The sequence below is a fragment of the Sinohyriopsis cumingii genome, chromosome 5 (assembly GCF_028554795.1).
Source record: "Sinohyriopsis cumingii isolate HCF-2022 chromosome 5, ASM2855479v2, whole genome shotgun sequence".
NCBI classification, from domain to species: domain Eukaryota; kingdom Metazoa; phylum Mollusca; class Bivalvia; order Unionida; family Unionidae; genus Sinohyriopsis; species Sinohyriopsis cumingii.
Window position 1 is genome coordinate 93962143 of NC_142965.1, and position 19429 is coordinate 93981571.

The 19429-nt window shown below is 36.3% G+C and overlaps 1 protein-coding gene across 1 annotated transcript in view; it reads left to right on the forward strand.

Moving 5' to 3' along the window:
- Positions 1-19429, forward strand: part of LOC149799787 (multidrug and toxin extrusion protein 1-like) — a 100661-nt gene that overhangs the window by 64393 nt on the left and 16839 nt on the right. Inside the window, exons 14-16 of the mRNA XM_089959171.1 lie at positions 4694-4769; positions 11288-11357; positions 16487-16619. Of these exons, the coding sequence (XP_089815297.1) occupies positions 4694-4769; positions 11288-11357; positions 16487-16619 (279 nt within the window). The remainder of the gene's footprint in view (positions 1-4693; positions 4770-11287; positions 11358-16486; positions 16620-19429) is intronic.

Here is a 19429-nt window from a genome sequence, read left to right on the forward strand (position 1 = left end):
GTGTATCCTGATCATTGCTGTTATTCTCAGGCAAGGTCCAGGTCATTTAGTAATCATTTTAATTTTGTATTAAAGATTTTCTCCATGCTCATTAGTTTCATGTTCTGATAGGGCTGGTTATCATACTTGGGCTGTAGAATTAGGTGTGTGTGATTAGGATTTTTAACGTAGCTTTAACAATTTTTCAGGCATATTGCTACGATGTCTGCAGTGTGGCAGTTTATAGTGATGTCTAGCACTGGGGCATCATGCTGCAGACAAGTAGCATGATGTCCCACCCAGTCACATTATCCTGACACCAGGCCGACCAGTCCTAACACTAACCTCTTAATGCTGAGCATCTAGCGAGGCAGCTGTTAGTACCATTTTTGTAAGTCTTTGATATGACTCGGCCAGGGTTCAAACCCACGACCTCCCACTTCCGAGGCGGGTGCTCTAAACACTATGCCACCGGAGCGGTCAATAGTAGAATTAGGTAGATGTACCATTTCATATCTATGAACTTGAAGGCTCATTATGGTGCCTAAACACGGTCAAGGTCGTATGAAAATATTGCTTTCCTTTAAATATGTATGGTCAGAAGTTACAAACCTTGATAGGGCATGTTATCATATTGGATTGCAGAATTTGGGAGATCAACCCTTCTATATACATGCACCCCAATACCTCACTATAGTCAAGGCTATTTGAAAATCTTCGTTAATGTTTTGGTTACAGTTTTTGGTATGGTAATACATCTTCGACATTGGAAGGGATAGAAGTCATACTTGAGCTGTTAAATCAGTAAGCATAGCCCTTTCATTATTCATGCACTCCAACCCTCCCTCTGACCCTCAGGCCCAATCAAGATAAAGGCCATATGAAAGTGAAAATAAACAGGTATCCTTTTCAGGTAGGGGAAATGTACAATTCTTTGGAATTTCTTGCTTTTACTTTATGGCAACCTCAGGGGCTTGAATAAATATAAGGATTATAAGATTTTGACCATATTTTAAAGTTTTTGCCCACTCACAGGTAATAAAGAGGAATAAAGTAATTATGCATGTTGACCATATAAAATAATCCTGTAAGTTTTGCAAACAGTTTGCAAGCAAATAGAGGAAACACTTTTTTGTTCATGTATGTGTCTCATAGCATAAAATTATGTGCCTAGAATAGGACTTTTCATGCCTCACAATTATCTAGAGCAGTGTTTAAAAAAAATTATGTTCCTTATTTACACAAATAAATTATTGTTATTCTTACATTATTGCATGAATAAATGATTGTTATTCTTACATTATTGCATGAATAAATGATTGTTATTCTTACATTATTGCATGAATAAATGATTGTTATTCTTACATTACTGCATGAATGATAATAAAGACTTTATTTATTTATTTTGAGAAGTTAACTCATTTAGTTACAAAACTAATCTACCTTGAGGCCTTCTATCTGTCATGTGCAATATATTCAGTATATACAACATGATGTGAAGAATCTGGCTTGACACTAAATAATTAAGTAATTTTAAAATTCGAATTATCAAGCCTGGAACACATGCACAGGCATCTGTGAAAACATAAACATATATAAAACATAAAATACCATCCTGCATTGGAAAATTCAGCTATAAAAATGGTGCAAAATTACAGAAAAGCAGATGGTATTTTTTGTACTAGAACTGTTCAATTTTATAAAGATTTCATCCATTTAAGACATTGATTATGAAAAGAAGAAATGCTGGGAGCCTGCCTTATGTCACTGGGAATGTTGTTCCATACCAGTGGACCAGTATATTGAAAATCTTTTTTAAACAATTCCTTCTTTGGCCTTGGTATATTGTAATTTTTAATTCTTATGGACCTTAAATTTGGAGTACAATCAGCATCTCTTTGGTGAAAGATATTGCATAGATAGATAGGAATGTCTTTTCTGGATACTTTATACATCAATTTGGCCTTTCTAATAAATATTCTTTCATGTATTGTTAAAACCTTTATATTATTCATTGCATCCTGAATATTGCCTATACATTGATCTAGAATTAAATGGCAAGCCCTCTTTTGGAGTCTTAAAAGTGTTGTTATGTTTGAATTAGAGGTATTACCCCAAATTACATAACAATAGTCCAGATATGGCTGAATATAACTTTTATAAAAGATAACCTTATACTGAAGAGGAATGTATGATTTGATTTTCCTCAGTAGCCAAGAATAAGAATTAACCTTTTTTGAAACATGTTTAATGTGAATAGACCAAGCCAATTGTTATGTACGAATACACCAAGAATTCTATCTTGATAGGTAATATTAAGGCTCACATTGTCAAATAGAACCTGGAGTTTGTTGCTATCTAGCCTTGCTCATGTTTGTTGTGTTTTAACTAGTAGGGCTTTCAGTTTTTTCTGTATTTATGATCATACTGTTTTCCTTGCACCATACTTGAAGTCTGTTAAGAGCATCTTGTAAATTATTTTCAAGTACTGTTTTGTTTTTACCCATCTCAGACAGTGCAGTATAATCTGCATAGAGGTCTGTGGAATAAATTGAAGTTCTAATCTTAAGAGGTAAATCGTTGATAAATAGAATGAATAACAGAGGTCCAAGGATAGAGCCCTGTGGTACTCCACAATTAATATTTTTATTTTCAGAAAGTTGACCATTTGAAGATACTTTTTGCACTTGATCGGTTGAGTAAGAAGTAAACCAGTTTAGGGAGTTTTCACTGCTTTGATAGATTTTTAGTTTTTCAAGCAAAATTTCATGGTCTACAAGATCAAAAGCTTTACAAAAATCAACTGTAATAGTGCCTACCATTTCTCCTTGATCTAATGCTTTCAGCCATTTATCAATCAAAGATACAAGTGTTGTTACACATGAGTGATTCTGGCAAAAGCCAGACTGATTATCATAAATAAGATCATAAGTATTCAAATAGTTGAGAAAAGAATCATGTACATGTTTTTCTAGTAATTTGGAGAGACATGGAAGGATAGAGATGGGTCTAGTTATTTACATCATCTTTTGTTCCTGCTTAATGCAGTGGTATAACCTTGGCAGTTTTTCATGTTTGTGGAAATTTATTAGACCTAATACTTTCATTGCAAATGAAAGCTATACTCTCTACAATTGCAGGTGCAGCTATCTTTAGTAGCCTTGCTTCAATCATATCAAGTCCTGTAGCTTTAGAATCATCCATTTTTTTTAGTATATTTCGATCAAATTCTGGACTCATTCCAGGAATTTCAAACTTTATGTTGTTTGATAGTTTTTTTAGCACAGATGATCAGATGAAGTTCTGAATTCTTTAAGGTTTTTTTAGCAATTTGAACAAAAAAGTTGTTAAAAATATTTGAGATGTCAGTTGAACAAAAAAGTTGTTAAAAATATTTGAGATGTCAGTTGGATTATCAGTAAATTGCCCTCATGATTGAGGGATAAAATTTCAGTTTTACTCTTACATTTGCCTGCACCAAACCCTGTAAACACTTTTCAGATAGTTTTCACATTATTTTGGTTTTCATCCAGCAGTTTTTTGTAGTGCTCTTGTTTGGCTTGATGTATCATTTTATTAAATTTATTCCTCCAAACTCTATATTCAATTTGATTTCCTACTGATTTTAGTTGGTCTGTTTGCTTTATTGCTTCTAAAATTTCTGAGGAGATCCAGCCTGGCTGGTGGTCTATCTTTATCCTGTGTGTTTTTAAAGTGGCATGTTTGTTTGCTATACTGATATGCCCAAATTGGTGTTATTCTTACATTACTGTATTAATATATTATCGTGATTCTTACATTACTGCTGAATAAATTATTGTCATTCTTACATTACTGCATGAATAAATTATTGTTATTCTTACATTATTGCATGAATAAATTATTGTTATTCTTACATTACTGCATGAATAAATTGTTGTACAGATAATGAAATAACTATGCCAATATTTTGCTTGTAAAAGGAGGAATTTTTTTTTTGTACATAGTTATGTCTGAAAGCATAATTATATGCCTAATCAAACAAGAATAGGATTTCTAATTCCTCACAAAAAGTCCAAGAATTCAGATTGTCATGGTCTCTAATATCTTTGCTTGATCCACAGATTTTGTTGTAAGATATATACCTGCTTATAAGACAAGTCCAGCTACAAACAATGTGGACCAAGATCTGCCAATGCACTGTCAGATCTGGGTTTATGCAGTTTGTCAGAAGTAATCAGTAGAATAAACAACATAGACCCTGATGTGATAGTACATTATGTGATGACAGACCAGGGTTTGTGTAGTTGGATCAAAGCAATAAGTCAGTATGTATGATATAATTTTGAGAGTTTATCTTCTTGATTGACTTTAAAAACCTTACTAGCTTACGAACGAAACATCCAGTTTTCTTCTGTCATTTATGGTAAGTCAGAGTTATTAAGAAGTTTTGTCTCAACAAGATTTATGGTTAAGCATGATGGCAAGTTGATTTTTATATTTTTAACGCCAAGAAAGGAGCTGATTTTACTTTAGTTCTATCTTAACCCAACTGCCACTGAAGAAAGTTTCATGTTGATAACAAATGCAAATAATGGACATTCCAGCATTTGGATGAACATGGATGTCTCTCAGTTCTTGTTCATTGTTATATTATTCTGTTGGAAACTTATTTCACATTAGGGTGTACTCAATGCTCTTTTGGATCAGCTCATGTACTTATTTATCTTTACAGGATTTTTTGCAGTAACTGTATCAGTAGTTATTCTGGCCCTGAAAGGAGTCCTTCCACTAGTATTCTCTAATGACAGGTACTACAGTAATCTACCACAATAATTACCTTTATCAGTAGTTATTCTGGCCCTGAAACGAGTCCTTCCACTAGCATTCACTAATGACAGGTAATACAATAATCTACCACAATGATTACCTTTGTCAGTAGTTATTCTGGCCCTGAAACGAGTCCTTCCACTAGCATTCACTAATGACAGGTAATACAATAATCTACCACAGTAATTACCTTTATCAGTAGTTATTCTGGCCCTGAAAGGAGTCCTTCCACTAGCATTCTCTAATGACAAGTACTACAATAATCTACCACAATAATTACCTTTATCAGTAGTTATTCTGGCCCTGATACGAGTCCTTCCACTAGCATTTACTAATGACAGGTAATACAATAATCTACCACAGTAATTACCATTATCAGTAGTTATTCTGGCCCTGAAAGGGGTCCTTCCACTAGCATTCTCTAATGACAGGTAATACAATAATCTACCACAATAATTACCTATATCAGTAGTTATTCTGGCCCTGAAAGGAGTCCTTCCACTAGTATTTTCTAATGATAGGTAATACAATAATCTACCACAATAATTACCTTTATCAGTAATTATTCTGGCCCTGAAAGGAGTCCTTCCACTAGTATTTTCTAATGACAAGTAATACAATAATCTACCACAATAATTACCTTTATCAGTAGTAATTATTCTGGCCATGAAAGGAGTCCTTCCACTAGTATTTTCTAATGACAGGTAATACAATAATCTACCACAATAATTACCTTTATCAGTAGTAATTATTCTGGCCCTGAAAGGAGTCCTTCCACTAGTATTTTCTAATGACAGGTAATACAATAATCTACCACAGTAATTACCATTATCAGTAGTTATTCTGGCCCTGAAAGGGGTCCTTCCACTAGCATTCTCTAATGACAGGTAATACAATAATCTACCACAATAATTACCTTTACTTGCGATTCCAACCATCATAAATCATTCACCACACTGTGGTGTAACACCAAGCAGCATCACATAGCAATGCCACTCAGTATTGCAAAGTTGCTTATGCTGTATGATTAGTAGAATCATGACTAGTGTTAATGTGATATGAAATTTATGCAACTTACTGAAAAATACAATCCAGTCACCGAAAGTACCTTACGACATGTAATATAAACTTGTTTAATAACTTTTTGTATCAGATGAACACTTTTGTAAGGTCCTGTGTTATACACATTGATTAAAGACAGAGACATCCCTTAAGAGGGTCAGAATTCTTTGGCAGATATAAGGGTTTGTTGGGTTTTTGTGCATAAATAACAAAAATGAATGTTGGACTTCCTTATTACATGAGTATAATATACTGTATCTTAACTTTTTTGTCATTTGTGAGTTGAAACGTGTTGGAAACAAGATTTTGCTTCAATGGTTGAAAAGCAGCAATAGATATGCAGGACTCATTTGAAGAACTTTTATGACATTAGATGTTTTGTTCACAGTGAGATCTATGTTGTAAACCAGAATTTACCAGTTATAGAGTGGTACCACTTGCTCAATTTCATGTTTTTATTGAAGGAAAATATTGTATGAAGTTAAAAGTATGGCAAAATCATCTAGCATCATTGAGTGCACTTGTTGTGGGAATGATTTTGTTTCATTCCACGATGAATTTTGACTTGGGCAGACTGTTGCACATATACAGGAATGTTTCACTTGATGTCTTGATCATTTTCTAGCACTTGACTATTCTTGCACATTAAAAAACTGCACTGTAAAGTCTAATTTGATCATTTTCTAGCACTTGACTGTACTTGCACATTAAACTGCACTGTAAAGTCTAATTTGATCATTTTCTAGCACTTGACTGTACTTGCACATTAAACTGCAATGTAAAGTCTAATTTGATCATTTTCTAGCACTTGACTGTCCTTGCACATTAAACTGCACTGTAAAGTCTAATTTGATCATTTTCTAGCACTTGACTGTACTTGCACATTAAACTGCAATGTAAAGTCTAATTTGATCATTTTCTAGCACTTGACTGTACTTGCACATTAAACTGCAACATAAAGTCTAACTTGATCATTTTCTAGCACTTGACTGTACTTGCACATTAAACTGCAATGTAAAGTCTAGTTTGATAATTTTCTAGCACTTGACTGTACTTGCACATTAAACTGCAACATAAAGTCTAATTTGATCATTTTCTAGCACTAGTAAAGCTAACATGGTTTAATTGACTTTTCACAGCCTGTTATTACTTTCCTTCTTTGTTTCACTAAAATTATTAATTGCTTATGTGAAGCAGTACTTTGCTCTTTATTGCATACTTTTCTTCATATGCTTTGAAAATGCAATGTTGAACTAATTAGGTAATGGTTGCTAATACCTGAAAGACATATTGCAGAAATGGTGGAGGTCACCTAAAAACTTTGTAGATTATCTAGTTGATCTAAAATGAAATTGGTACCTATCTTTACATCCAATATTGCCACCATGGCAGCAATTTTGATAATCTTATTATTGCTCAAAATTTTTATCATTCAGCAGTTAAAAAGAAGAAACAGTTTTTTCTTGAATTTCTGGAAATTCTTTGTGGCCAGTAGAGTGTCAATCTCTAAAGGATTTTTTATGCTCAAGTTAGGCCTATTATTTGATGTTTTTATTTTCAAGTTAGGCCTATTATTTGATTTGTTATGCTCAAGTTAGGCACATTATTTGTGGTATTTCTGATCTTTACATTTATTTCAGTTATCTGGCTCACACTTACAACATTTAGAGACTTTTTCATGAAACTTTATCAAAATATATATCATAACTTGACGTGTCATTTACTATAATCATGACTCCTGTGTCAATGTCAAGGTCATGACATGGAAAAATGGAATTCTGTGATATCTATTCTTGTCTAAAGGATAACCAGAGAAGATATTTCAGTGAAATTTTAATAGTCAGTAGTCATACCCCCCTTACTCAGAGCCACAACAAGAGAAAATATAAATTAGTAACCTCTGCCCTTGAACTGGAATAACTTTTGAATCACTATATTTTAATAACACTTTAGACTGTTACATTTCTTGACTTGAGAGTGTCAGGTGTATTCACAGTCATTCATTTGAAAGATGAATAGAGAATATTTATGAAGCAGTCATTCCTCCAGGTGAAGATTATATTAATCGATAATATCAGATCATCATCATCAGATCATTGGCGACTCAGTCTCGAAAGACCATGTGAATAGCACCGTTGGGGTGTTGTCTGTCTCTATTGGCATCGTCTGCTGTGGTTGTGCAGGCCTATACGTGAGTGACAGTCCCTATTGCAGTTGGTGCAGACATACTGGGAAGTCTGCGTCACTGTGGTTGCTGCCACGTTCTTCTTTCTCTTATGTTTCTCTGCCGCCAACTGGCCTCTCCTCGCATCAGTGACTGATATGCCATTGTTTACCATCAGTCTCCAGGTGCCTCGGTCCTCGGCCAGCTCTTCCCAGCCATCGGGTGAAATGTTGCATGCCTTCATGTCCCTCTTGCACACATCTTTGAAATGGAGTGAGGGGCATCCGACTCTTCTCATGCCAGTGGCCAGCTGTCCATATAGGATGTCCTTTGGCAGCCTTCCATCCTCCATGCGTTGGATGTGTCCCAGCCATTGAAGGTGGCATTTAATCAGCAGGGAGTACATGCTGGGGGTACTTGCACGCTGCAGGATCTCGCTGTGTGGAACACGGTCTTGCCAGCTGATTTTCAGGATGCATTTTAGGCACCGTATATGGAAGGAGTTGAGCCGGCATTCTTGCCTCATGTAGGTACTCCAGGTCTCACTTCCATATAGAAAGGTGCTGAGAATACAGGCCTGGTAGGCTCGGACCTTGATGTGCTCTGTCAGCGCATTGTTTTCCCACACCCTCTTCGTTAATTGAGCCATGATGGTGTTTGCCTTTCCAAGCCTTCTGTCCAGCTCCATATCAGTCGAGAGTGTTGCTGATGGTTGACCCTAGGTAGGTAAAGTTGTTGACTGCTTCCAGGGTGACACCATTGATTTTGATGGAAGGGGCAATGGTGGTATCTTGCACGCTGACATTTGTTTTTTCCAAGCTGATGGTGAGACCAAACTGCATGCAGGCATCATCAGAATGGTCTCCCAGTCTCTGGAGGGCTTCCTTGGTGTGGGCCACAAGAGCTGCGTCATCTGCAAAAAGCATCTCTCTGATGAGCACAGCTCTCACTTTGGTCTTTGAGCGCAGTCGTGCCAGGTTGAACAGCCTCCCGTCAGACCTGGTGTGTAGATATATGTCATTCGTGGACATGTCGAAGGCGTAGGACAGGAGCAGGGAGAAGAAGATCCCAAAAAGTGTTGGTGCCAGCATGCAGCCCTGCTTCATGCTGTTGTTAATTGGGAAGGAGGTTGAGGAGGATCCATCGTACAGGACTGTTCCCTTCATATCTGCATGGAAAGAGATTATCATGCTGAGGAATTTTGGGGGGCAACCGATCTTACTCAGAAGTTCAAAAAGGCCCTTCCTGCTGACCAAGTCAAAGGCCTTGGTGAGGTCGATGAACATCATGTAGAGTGGTTGACCTTGCTCTCTGCTCTTCTCTTGGAGTTGTCGTAGGGAGAAGATCATGTCTGTCATCGACCTGCCTACTCTGAAGCCACACTGTGATTCCGAGTACACACGGTCTGCCAGCAACTGCAGCCTGTTGAGTATGATGCGGGCGTACACTTTACCAACGATACTCAAGAGCGAGATCCCTCTGTAATTATTACAGTCACTGCGGTCGCCCTTGTTTTTGTAAAGGGTCACAATTGTGGCATTGCGCATGTCTTTGGGGGACTACCCCTTCCTCCCAGCAGAGGCAAAGTAGCTCGTGCAGTGGTTTAATCAATGTTGGTTTTCCACATCTGATAGCTTCGGGCGGGATGCTGTCACTACCTGGTGCTTTGTCGTTTGGAAGGGAGTCGATTGCTTTGCTGAGCTCCTCTAAGGTTGGCACTTTGTCGAGCTCTTCCATGGTGGGCAGATTCTTTATGCTGCTGAGGGCTGCATCGGTGACTGACATTTCTTGGGAGTATAGCTCTGAGTAGTGCTCCACCCATCTAGCCATCTGTTGCCCATGGTCTGTGATCTTCTCTCCCATCAGAGATTTCAGGGGAGCGACCCCTTTCACTGTTGAGCCTAGAGCCTTCTTGATGCCACTGTACATACCTTGGATGTGTCCGGACTCGGCACTGCGCTGGATCCCTTCACACAGTTGTTGCCAGTACTCGTTCGCACACTGTCTAGCGATGCGTTGGGTGTTACTTCGGGCACTTCTGAGAGCAGCAAGTGCCCGTTCATTAGGGCATTTTTTGTAAGCTATGAAGGCTTTTTGTTTCTCCTCGATTTGTGGTTCCATTCTTGATAGGTGTGTGTTGAACCAGTCCTGGCTGGGTCGTTCCTTCTTGCCAAACGTTGACATAGCTGTACTGTAGATGGCACCCTTCATGGCGTTCCACTTGGTTGTAGCATCGTACTCAGGCAGGTCCTGGAGAGCCTTGTCCAGAGCAGACACATACTCCTCTACCTTGGCAGGGACTGACATCTGCGCAGTGTTTATGCGAGGACATCCTTTTGGTTTTGAGCGGTGTAGTGTATGTGACTGTAGTCACACTCTGCTACTCACGAGGGCATGGTCGGAGTCATAGTCTGCACTGTGGTAGGTTCTGGTGGAGAGGACGCTGTTAAGGGCAGAGTGCCTGGTGATGACCAAGTCGAGTTGGTGCCAGTGATGAGATCTGGGGTGTTTCCATGACACTTTGTGTTGTGGCTTACACTTGAAGAAGGTGTTCCTCAGTAGCGAGACTGGAGTGTCCTCTCCAGGGCGCAAGCCTGGGCGTGGAGTATGGAGATCCTGGGCTGCCCAGACGTCAGGATCCCCCTCTCGTCCTTGCTGGTGGGGTCCAAAGGAATGCTGAGCATGACATTTGGCACCAGTTTGGATGCAGGAGCTGCTGGAAGGAGGTCGTAGTCAACCCCCAGCCGCCTTAGGGGCTCCACTCCGGATTTTCTGTCTGGGTTTACTCCCGTAGCCTTTCCTTCTCCCAAAGATATCCACAAGGTAGTGGAGCCATAATCCAGTGGATGGGACTTGGTGGGTTTTGAATCAGAGTTTCCTTCTCCTAGATGAACTGCCTGACAAGGCTAACGAGCTTCATCTGCCTGGGTTTGGAGTCAGAGTTTCCCGTCTCTTAGACTGGTTGCCTGCCAAGGCTAACGAGCCCAGTCTGCTCACCCAGTTATACCGCTGGGCACTCGGTCGCGCCACACAGCAGGCTCTGTTAAAATAATATGGATAATATAAGGTAAACATATTACATAACATTTTTGTAAATATGCAAGTCTTTTAGTGTTGGTATATGCTGAGACTTTCACATATATTGATTGCATTAATAAAAAAGAAATTTTTCTATGTGTACAGATTCCATCCTAACATAATTGTAATCTCTAATTTAGAAACCATAGAAATTGAATAAAAATACATTTTTATATATTGTTCCTATTTTTTCAGTGATGTGGTGATGCTGGCTAGCAATCTGCTTATGCTTCTTAGCTTGGAACACTTGACAGATGCTATGCAGGTAAATTCTAGGCATGTGACTTTGCAAAATCATGGCAGAGTGCATCATCATCTTGTAAGATGAATAGAGAATTAGAAAACATTTAGCAACATCTGGCTACAAATGAAAATTCAAAGTCATAAATTGCTAGTTTTGTTTCCTTCAGTTTTGGCCATTGTATCTACTCATTGATACAAAATACAGTCCAGTGTATCTACTCATGGATACATAATACATTCCAATGTATTTACTCGTTGATATTTAATACAGTCCAATGCATCTACTCACTGATACATAATACAGTCCAATGTATCTACTTAATGATACTAAAGTCCAATGTATCAACTCATTGATACATAATACATTCCAATATATCTACTCATTGATATGTAATACAGTCCAATGTATCAACTCATTGATACATAATACAGTCCAATGTATCTATTCATTGATACGTAATACAGTCCAATGCATCTACTCATTGATACATAATACATTCCAATATATCTACTCATTGATACGTAATACAGTCCAATGTATCTACTTATTGATACATACTAAAGTCCAGTGTATCAACTCATTGATACCTAATACATTCCAATATATCTACTCATTGATACGTAATACAGTCCATTGCATCTACTCATTGATACATAATACAGTCCAATGTATCTACTTATCGATACATACTAAATTCCAATGTATCTACTCATTGATATCTAATGCAGTCCATTGTATCTACTCATTGGTACATAATATAGTCCAATATATCATTGATATGTAATACAGTCCAATGTATGTACTCATTGATATGTAATACAGTCCAATGTATCTACTCTTTGATACATAATACAGTTTCAAAACGTGGTAGATACTCTAACATTATTTCTCTGCACTCTTAGACACAGTTGCCTGTAAGCTTCTTTGCCAGTTTTTCACATGTACAGTTTTTACTAGTGATGACAACCTGTGGTTTGCTGTAAAATATTACTTTATTCCATTATGTTTCAACTTCATTGCATCTCATTTCCCTGCAAAACATAAAGCAGATGTCAAGTCTGTATTAAGTGAATCAAATGAGAAAGATTTCAGTCACTTTTTCAACAGTAGAGGTTGCAGGTGGTAACATAAGTGGCTTAAATGTTAATGTTTTAAGATAAGGATGATTGGAGTATTTATCCTTTGCATGATTTGAATTTAGATTTTTAACGTAGCTTTAACAATTTTTCAGTCATATCGCTACAATGTATGCAGTGTGGTAGTTTATAGTGATGTCTAGCACTGGGGTATCATGCCACACACATGTAGCATTGATGTCCCACCCAGTCACATTATCTGGACACCAGGCCGACCAGTCCTAACACTAAGCTCTTAATGCTGAGCACCTAGCAAGGCAGCTGTTTGTACCATTTTTATAAGTCTTTGACTCTGCCAGGGTTCGAAGCCCGTGACCAACTGCATCAGAGGCGGACACACTATTTGATGTTACCATTAGTCCACCGGAGCAGTTTATATTTACCTTTTGTAAAAATTTATATGTTTGAAATAGGTTTGTGTCCAAGCAAATCAGAATCACAAAGAATTTCTTGTGCTTTTGTAATTGAATATGTCTCCAAATTGAGGTCATTAAAAAGAAAAGAATGCGAAAAAGTACCCAGTTATTACTTGCTCATCAATAATAGCTAAATGAGAATTTAAAACTTCTTGAAATGTCTACAGATTAAATATCATTGGCTTCTCTTATCCAATACACACAGAAAAATTATGTTAATGGATAATTCTTAACAGTATGACCTAATTATTGAGGTCACTTCACTTGCCCACAACATAAATAAAACCTGTACATCTGATTTACAGTGGGTCATAAATTGCACAAGACTTCTGAAAATCTCAGGTACATGTAATTTTCATTTCATTCACAGGACTGTTTTTGGAATTTTAATACTGTGCAAGCATTTTTGTTTTAATTATTAAATAAGACTTAAGTAAAAAACTAACCTAGAGTTGGTAGCTCTACAATATGCACAGTGTATATACTTGTTTACAGCTCTACTCCAACTGCAAGCAGAATAGACCCTGATTTCCTGTCACATCATGTTTTGTCAGATCAGTATCTATGTTGTTTGTTGTACTGATTACTCCTAACAGAGTAGACCAAGATCAAGCTAACTTATTCTTAATTGGACAACATCACTTTTTGTGGTCATTGTACTGACTTTTCTTGGGACCTCAAAACACCCTTTTTGAGTCTCACCCCCCACCCCCGAGTGCAGTCTGGAAATAAGTTAGTTATATTATTTGGTTGGCAGGAGTGGATGGAAGGTGTAGATGGCTTAAGCTGCCTGTTTTAAGACAGAATGTAATATAACTTGAATAACCATAAATATTTGCATCTTATCTGAAAGTTCCAAATTGATCATCATCGGAGTTTCTAACATGGATGTAAGTTTTAGTCAAAAGCAGAAGAGCTTTGGAGTTTGGTCTGGTTAGATGTGATGCCCTTCTCTACATGAGGCATTTTTGTTATTTATGCTATAGGACATATCACATGATGCAGATTGACATAGATATTGTTATTTATGCTATAGGACATATCACATAATGCAGATTGACACAGATATTGTTATTTATGCTATAGGACATATCACATGATGCAGATTGACAGATATTGTTATTTATGCTATAGGACATATCACATGATGCAGATTGACATAGATATTGTTATTTATGCTATAGGACATATCACATAATGCAGATTGACACAGATATTGTTATTTATGCTATAGCACATATCGCATGATGCAGATTGACACAGATATTGTTATTTATGCTATAGGACATATAATCGCATGATGCAGATTGACATAGATATTGTTATTTATGCTATAGGACACATCGCATGATGCAAATTGACACAGATATTGTTATTTATGCTATAGGACATATCGCATGATGCAGATTGACACAGATATTATTTATGCTATAGGACATATCACATGATGCAGATTGACACAGATATTGTTATTTATGCTATAGGACATATCACATGATGCAGATTGACACAGATATTGTTATTTATGCTATAGGACATATCACATGATGCAGATTGACACAGATATTATTATTTATGCTGTAGGACATATCACATGATGCAGATTGACATAGATATTGTTATTTATGCTATAGGACATATCACATGATGCAGATTGACACAGATATTGTTATTTATGCTATAGGACATATCACATGATGCAGATTGACACAGATATTGTTATTTATGCTATAGGACATATCACATGATGCAGATTGACACAGATATTGTTATTTATGCTGTAGGTATAGGACATGTCACATGATGCAGAATGACAGATATTGTTATTTATGCTATAGGACATATCACATGATGCAGATTGACACAGATATTGTTATTTATGCTATAGGACATATCACATGATGTAGATTGACATAGATATTGTTATTTATGCTATAGGACATATCACATAATGCAGATTGACACAGATATTGTTATTTATGCTGTATGACATATCACATGATGCAGATTGACACAGATATTGTTATTTATGCTGTAGGACATATAATCGCATGATGCAGATTGACATAGATATTGTTATTTATGCTATAGGACACATCGCATGATGCAGATTGACACAGATATTGTTATTTATGCTATAGGACATATCGCATGATGCAGATTGACACAGATATTATTTATGCTATAGGACATATCACATGATGCAGATTGACACAGATATTGTTATTTAATATGCTATAGGACATATCACATGATGCAGATTGACACAGATATTGTTATTTATGCTATAGGACATATCACATGATGCAGATTGACACAGATATTGTTATTTATGCTGTAGGACATATCACATGATGCAGATTGACACAGATATTGTTATTTATGCTGTATGACATATCACATGATGCAGATTGACACAGATATTGTTATTTATGCTGTAGGACATATCACATGATGCAGATTGACACAGATATTGTTATTTATGCTATAGGACATATCGCATGATGCAGATTGACATATATATTGTTATTTATGCTATAGGACATATCGCATGATGCAGATTGACGTAGATATTGTTATTTATGCTATAGGACATATCACATGATGCAGATTGACACAGATATTGTTGTTTATGCTATAGGACATATCACATGATGCAGATTGACACAGATATTGTTGTTTATGCTATAGGACATATCACATGATGCAGATTGACACAGATATTGTTATTTATGCTATAGGACATATCACATGATGCAGATTGACACAGATATTGTTATTTCTGCTATAGGACATATCACATAATGCAGATTGACACAGATATTGTTATTTCTGCTATAGGACACATCACATGCAGATTGACACAGATATTGTTATTTATGCTATAGGACATATCACATGCAGATTGACATATTGTTATTTATGCTATAGGACATATCACATGATGCAGATTGACACAGATATTGTTATTTATGCTATAGGACATATCACATGATGCAGATTGACATAGATATTGTTATTTATGCTGTAGGTATAGGACATGTCACATGATGCAGAATGACAGATATTGTTATTTATGCTATAGGACATATCACATGATGCAGATTGACACAGATATTGTTATTTATGCTATAGGACATATCACATGATGCAGATTGACACAGATATTGTTATTTCTGCAATAGGACATATCACATGCAGATTGACATATTGTTATTTATGTTATAGAACATATCACATGCAGATTGACATAGATATTATTCATTAATTGAAAGTTGTAAAAGGGTCATAATTATACAAGCTATGTTATTGAGTCTTAAAGGCAGAATGCTGGAGTAACATTGTATTCACCTTTCTCATCCTAAGACTTTTTACATGTCATAGGACATCATTAATATGTTGTCAGTCAACATAAAATCTTGATCATTAGTTTGATAAGGCTTCAGAATTGTAAAATTTATGTTACTGAGTTTAATTGATATGGGAGCTATAAGAGCAAAATAATATGACAGGTGAGAGAGTTTTCAGTCCCAGTGTGTACAAATCTCAGTGTGTACAAATCCACAGTTAAGAACAATAATTTTTTTGTATATTTCAGTATGTTACAGGTGGCATTTTATGTGGCTGTGGACATCAGGTGTATGGAGCTGTTATGAATTTCATTGGATGCTATGCCATTGCCCTACCTGTTGGTATTTTTCTAATCCTTAGGACATACCTGATGGCAGCAGGTAAAATTAGTTGAACTCAACTGTTGTTTTCTTCTTCTTGTATCAGAGTGAGACATAGGTACCATATTTGTTTCTCCATGAATTCTTACAAATAATTATTATTTTTATCTTGAGTATTTATGTGAACATTTAGAACATAGCAATCTCGTTTCTGTCCTTCTGTCAGTCCTTCCACTTTTCTGTCATTCTTTTATAGCTGCTTTTTAACTTGAAAGCCATTTGAGATAAAGGGATGAAATTTGGTATACAGTGCAACCCTGCTAATGCGCCCTGCTATTATGCGAATTCGCATATAACATGGTCGTGGTGTGGCACCCAAATTTCATATATTCATTTGAACATGAAAAAATATTTTATGTTCAAACTACATAAAATAGTGTATAAAAAATGTATTATCATTATGGGGAAGAGATCGCATATGAATTCGAATTTAATATGATCTTGGCATGGTTCCTGAAATTTTAAGTACATGTTTGTGTATTTTTCTTGTACTGGGAAAGAATATTTTTTTAAGTACAAGAAATAGTGTGTAAAACGTTTGTTATCATTTTGGGGAAGAGTTCACATATGAATTTTAATATAATACGATTGAACTGCATGCCATGACGGCTTGATAGTAAATGGTGTTGATACCCTATTCATCATATACATTATAATATGTAACACTGAGTCGTTCTTTGAAAAAAGTAAAATACAGTGTGACCCTGCTATAACATGGCAGTTGGGAGCCATAAAACCCGACCGCGTTATATACCGAACCGTGTTACATGCAACCAAGTCAGCTGAAGAAAATGTACTCCCCCAAAAATTGGGGGGGGGTAATAAATGCGGGTGGTAAAATACATGCTTCATCGGCACAGTTACTATCTTAAATTGATGCCTATTAAATGAGAAATATACCTGTAGTGAAAACAGAAGAGATAATATAATAGTTTACTTTATTTAGAGAACCATGAATTGGTACATATACTTGAATCCTGTTTATATATAAATGTCTAATGTATAGCATGAATAGCGTATCAATGCTGTTTACTCACCTGCGAATCTCATCATATACATTGAATCCACAATACAAGTGATTCCATCAAAAATATGCACACACACAGCTTTAAAATATGCAGTAATATTGTAACAGGTCATATTGGTCTGAATTCAGTGGAGAAAACATAGCACAATCACATAACGAATAAAAAAACGCATTTACTTTATGTTCCAAGTTGGTGAAAGTTAGTTTGCATTTTAAGCCACTGTTGGTAAGCATAAACTTTTTCCCAACAAAAAGGAAACTTTCACAGCACAGTTAATGTGTTCCAGTCATGTTGGAAAATTCAAAAATCCATCAGATTCCATCACTTTTATTTAAGTTTGGAACTGACTTCCTTTGAAGAAAAATTCTTTGCTGTTATTGAAAGATTGTACTCAGCTTTCTTTGATGAAGGGTGCATGCACTATTGAAGTCACTGCTAAAGGACAGCTTTGGAGAACCAAACGAATGCCCATTTCTTATTGTGGCAGCAACATCAAATAATTTGTATTGCATGACTGAGACGTATTTTTTCCATTTGCTGTGTATGTTGTTTTCATAGCAGTCAGTGCTTCAAAGGTAATCTGTTTCCTTTGAAATTTCAGCAAACTATTTTATCTGGGTACATTTTTAAAAAGGAATTGGCCGTCGTTTAGACTATTCTAGTTACTGTCCCTCCATGCCTACTGAATAAACCAATAAGTAAGATGTATTTTTTTTTTTTTACATTTGTGGTAGCAGCATGATGCTGCCTTCCACGCATGCATCTGAAAATTAACAAAGGGTCAACGGACGATAGAGACGCAGGTGTTCTGATGACAGGGATTATTACAGAAAACGTGAGTGTTCTGAAGGATTTAGATCTGAGTGAAAAGAAGAGGAATTTTACTTCCCATCCAATACAAATGTCAGTCTTTGTAAATATATTAATTACTAGTGAGCGGCCAAAAATCGGATGAAAGATAGATTGCAAGACAATGCAACGTCTGGTTGATTTCTGTTACCAGAAATGTCAACAACAAACAAGTGGATATTTCAAAACATACATAACTCATGCTAGATGTCAAGATAAGCGGATTATGATGTAGCAATGCACTGTTTAGATGGTTTGTCAGTATGGACAAAGAATTTGTTTATGTAACAATAGATAAATTTCAGTGCATTTTATATCCATTTTGCGGCTTCCTTTCATGGGGCCTCTGAATTTCTGCACTCCAAACCATTGGTCATATATAAAAGTTCAAACAGCCAACAATGTCGCCCATAAATAAAAAGCCACATGGTATGTTTTGCAGCCAATAAGGAAAAACAATCCAAGTTTGCGACATTGGCGAAGACCTACACAATCCCAGAATAAGCTTTTTATGCGTTTTTTTTTCTTTCTTACTTTTAAGAAGAAAATACTTTCTCATGTACGAGAAAAATGTATATTAAATTTCAAGAGTCAAGCCACGATCATCTTGTATTATTCATATGCGATCTCTTCCCCAAAATGATAGCGACTTTTTATGTTTTTTTCATACTTTTTAAGAATTTTTTTTTGTGCACAAGAAAAATACATGTATGTGAAATTTCGCCATGACCGTGTTATATCCGATTTCGCTATAGTGGGGTCACACTGTACTGTAAAACACTGCATTAACACAACCCCGATATTAACGCAATCCAATATTTTGGAAACCAGTTATTGCATTATAGCAAGGTTCCACTGTATATCATTGCTAGAAGGTGTAATTGAATTCTTCATATGCATCAGTGTAGGATAACCCTAACCATCCACCTTTAT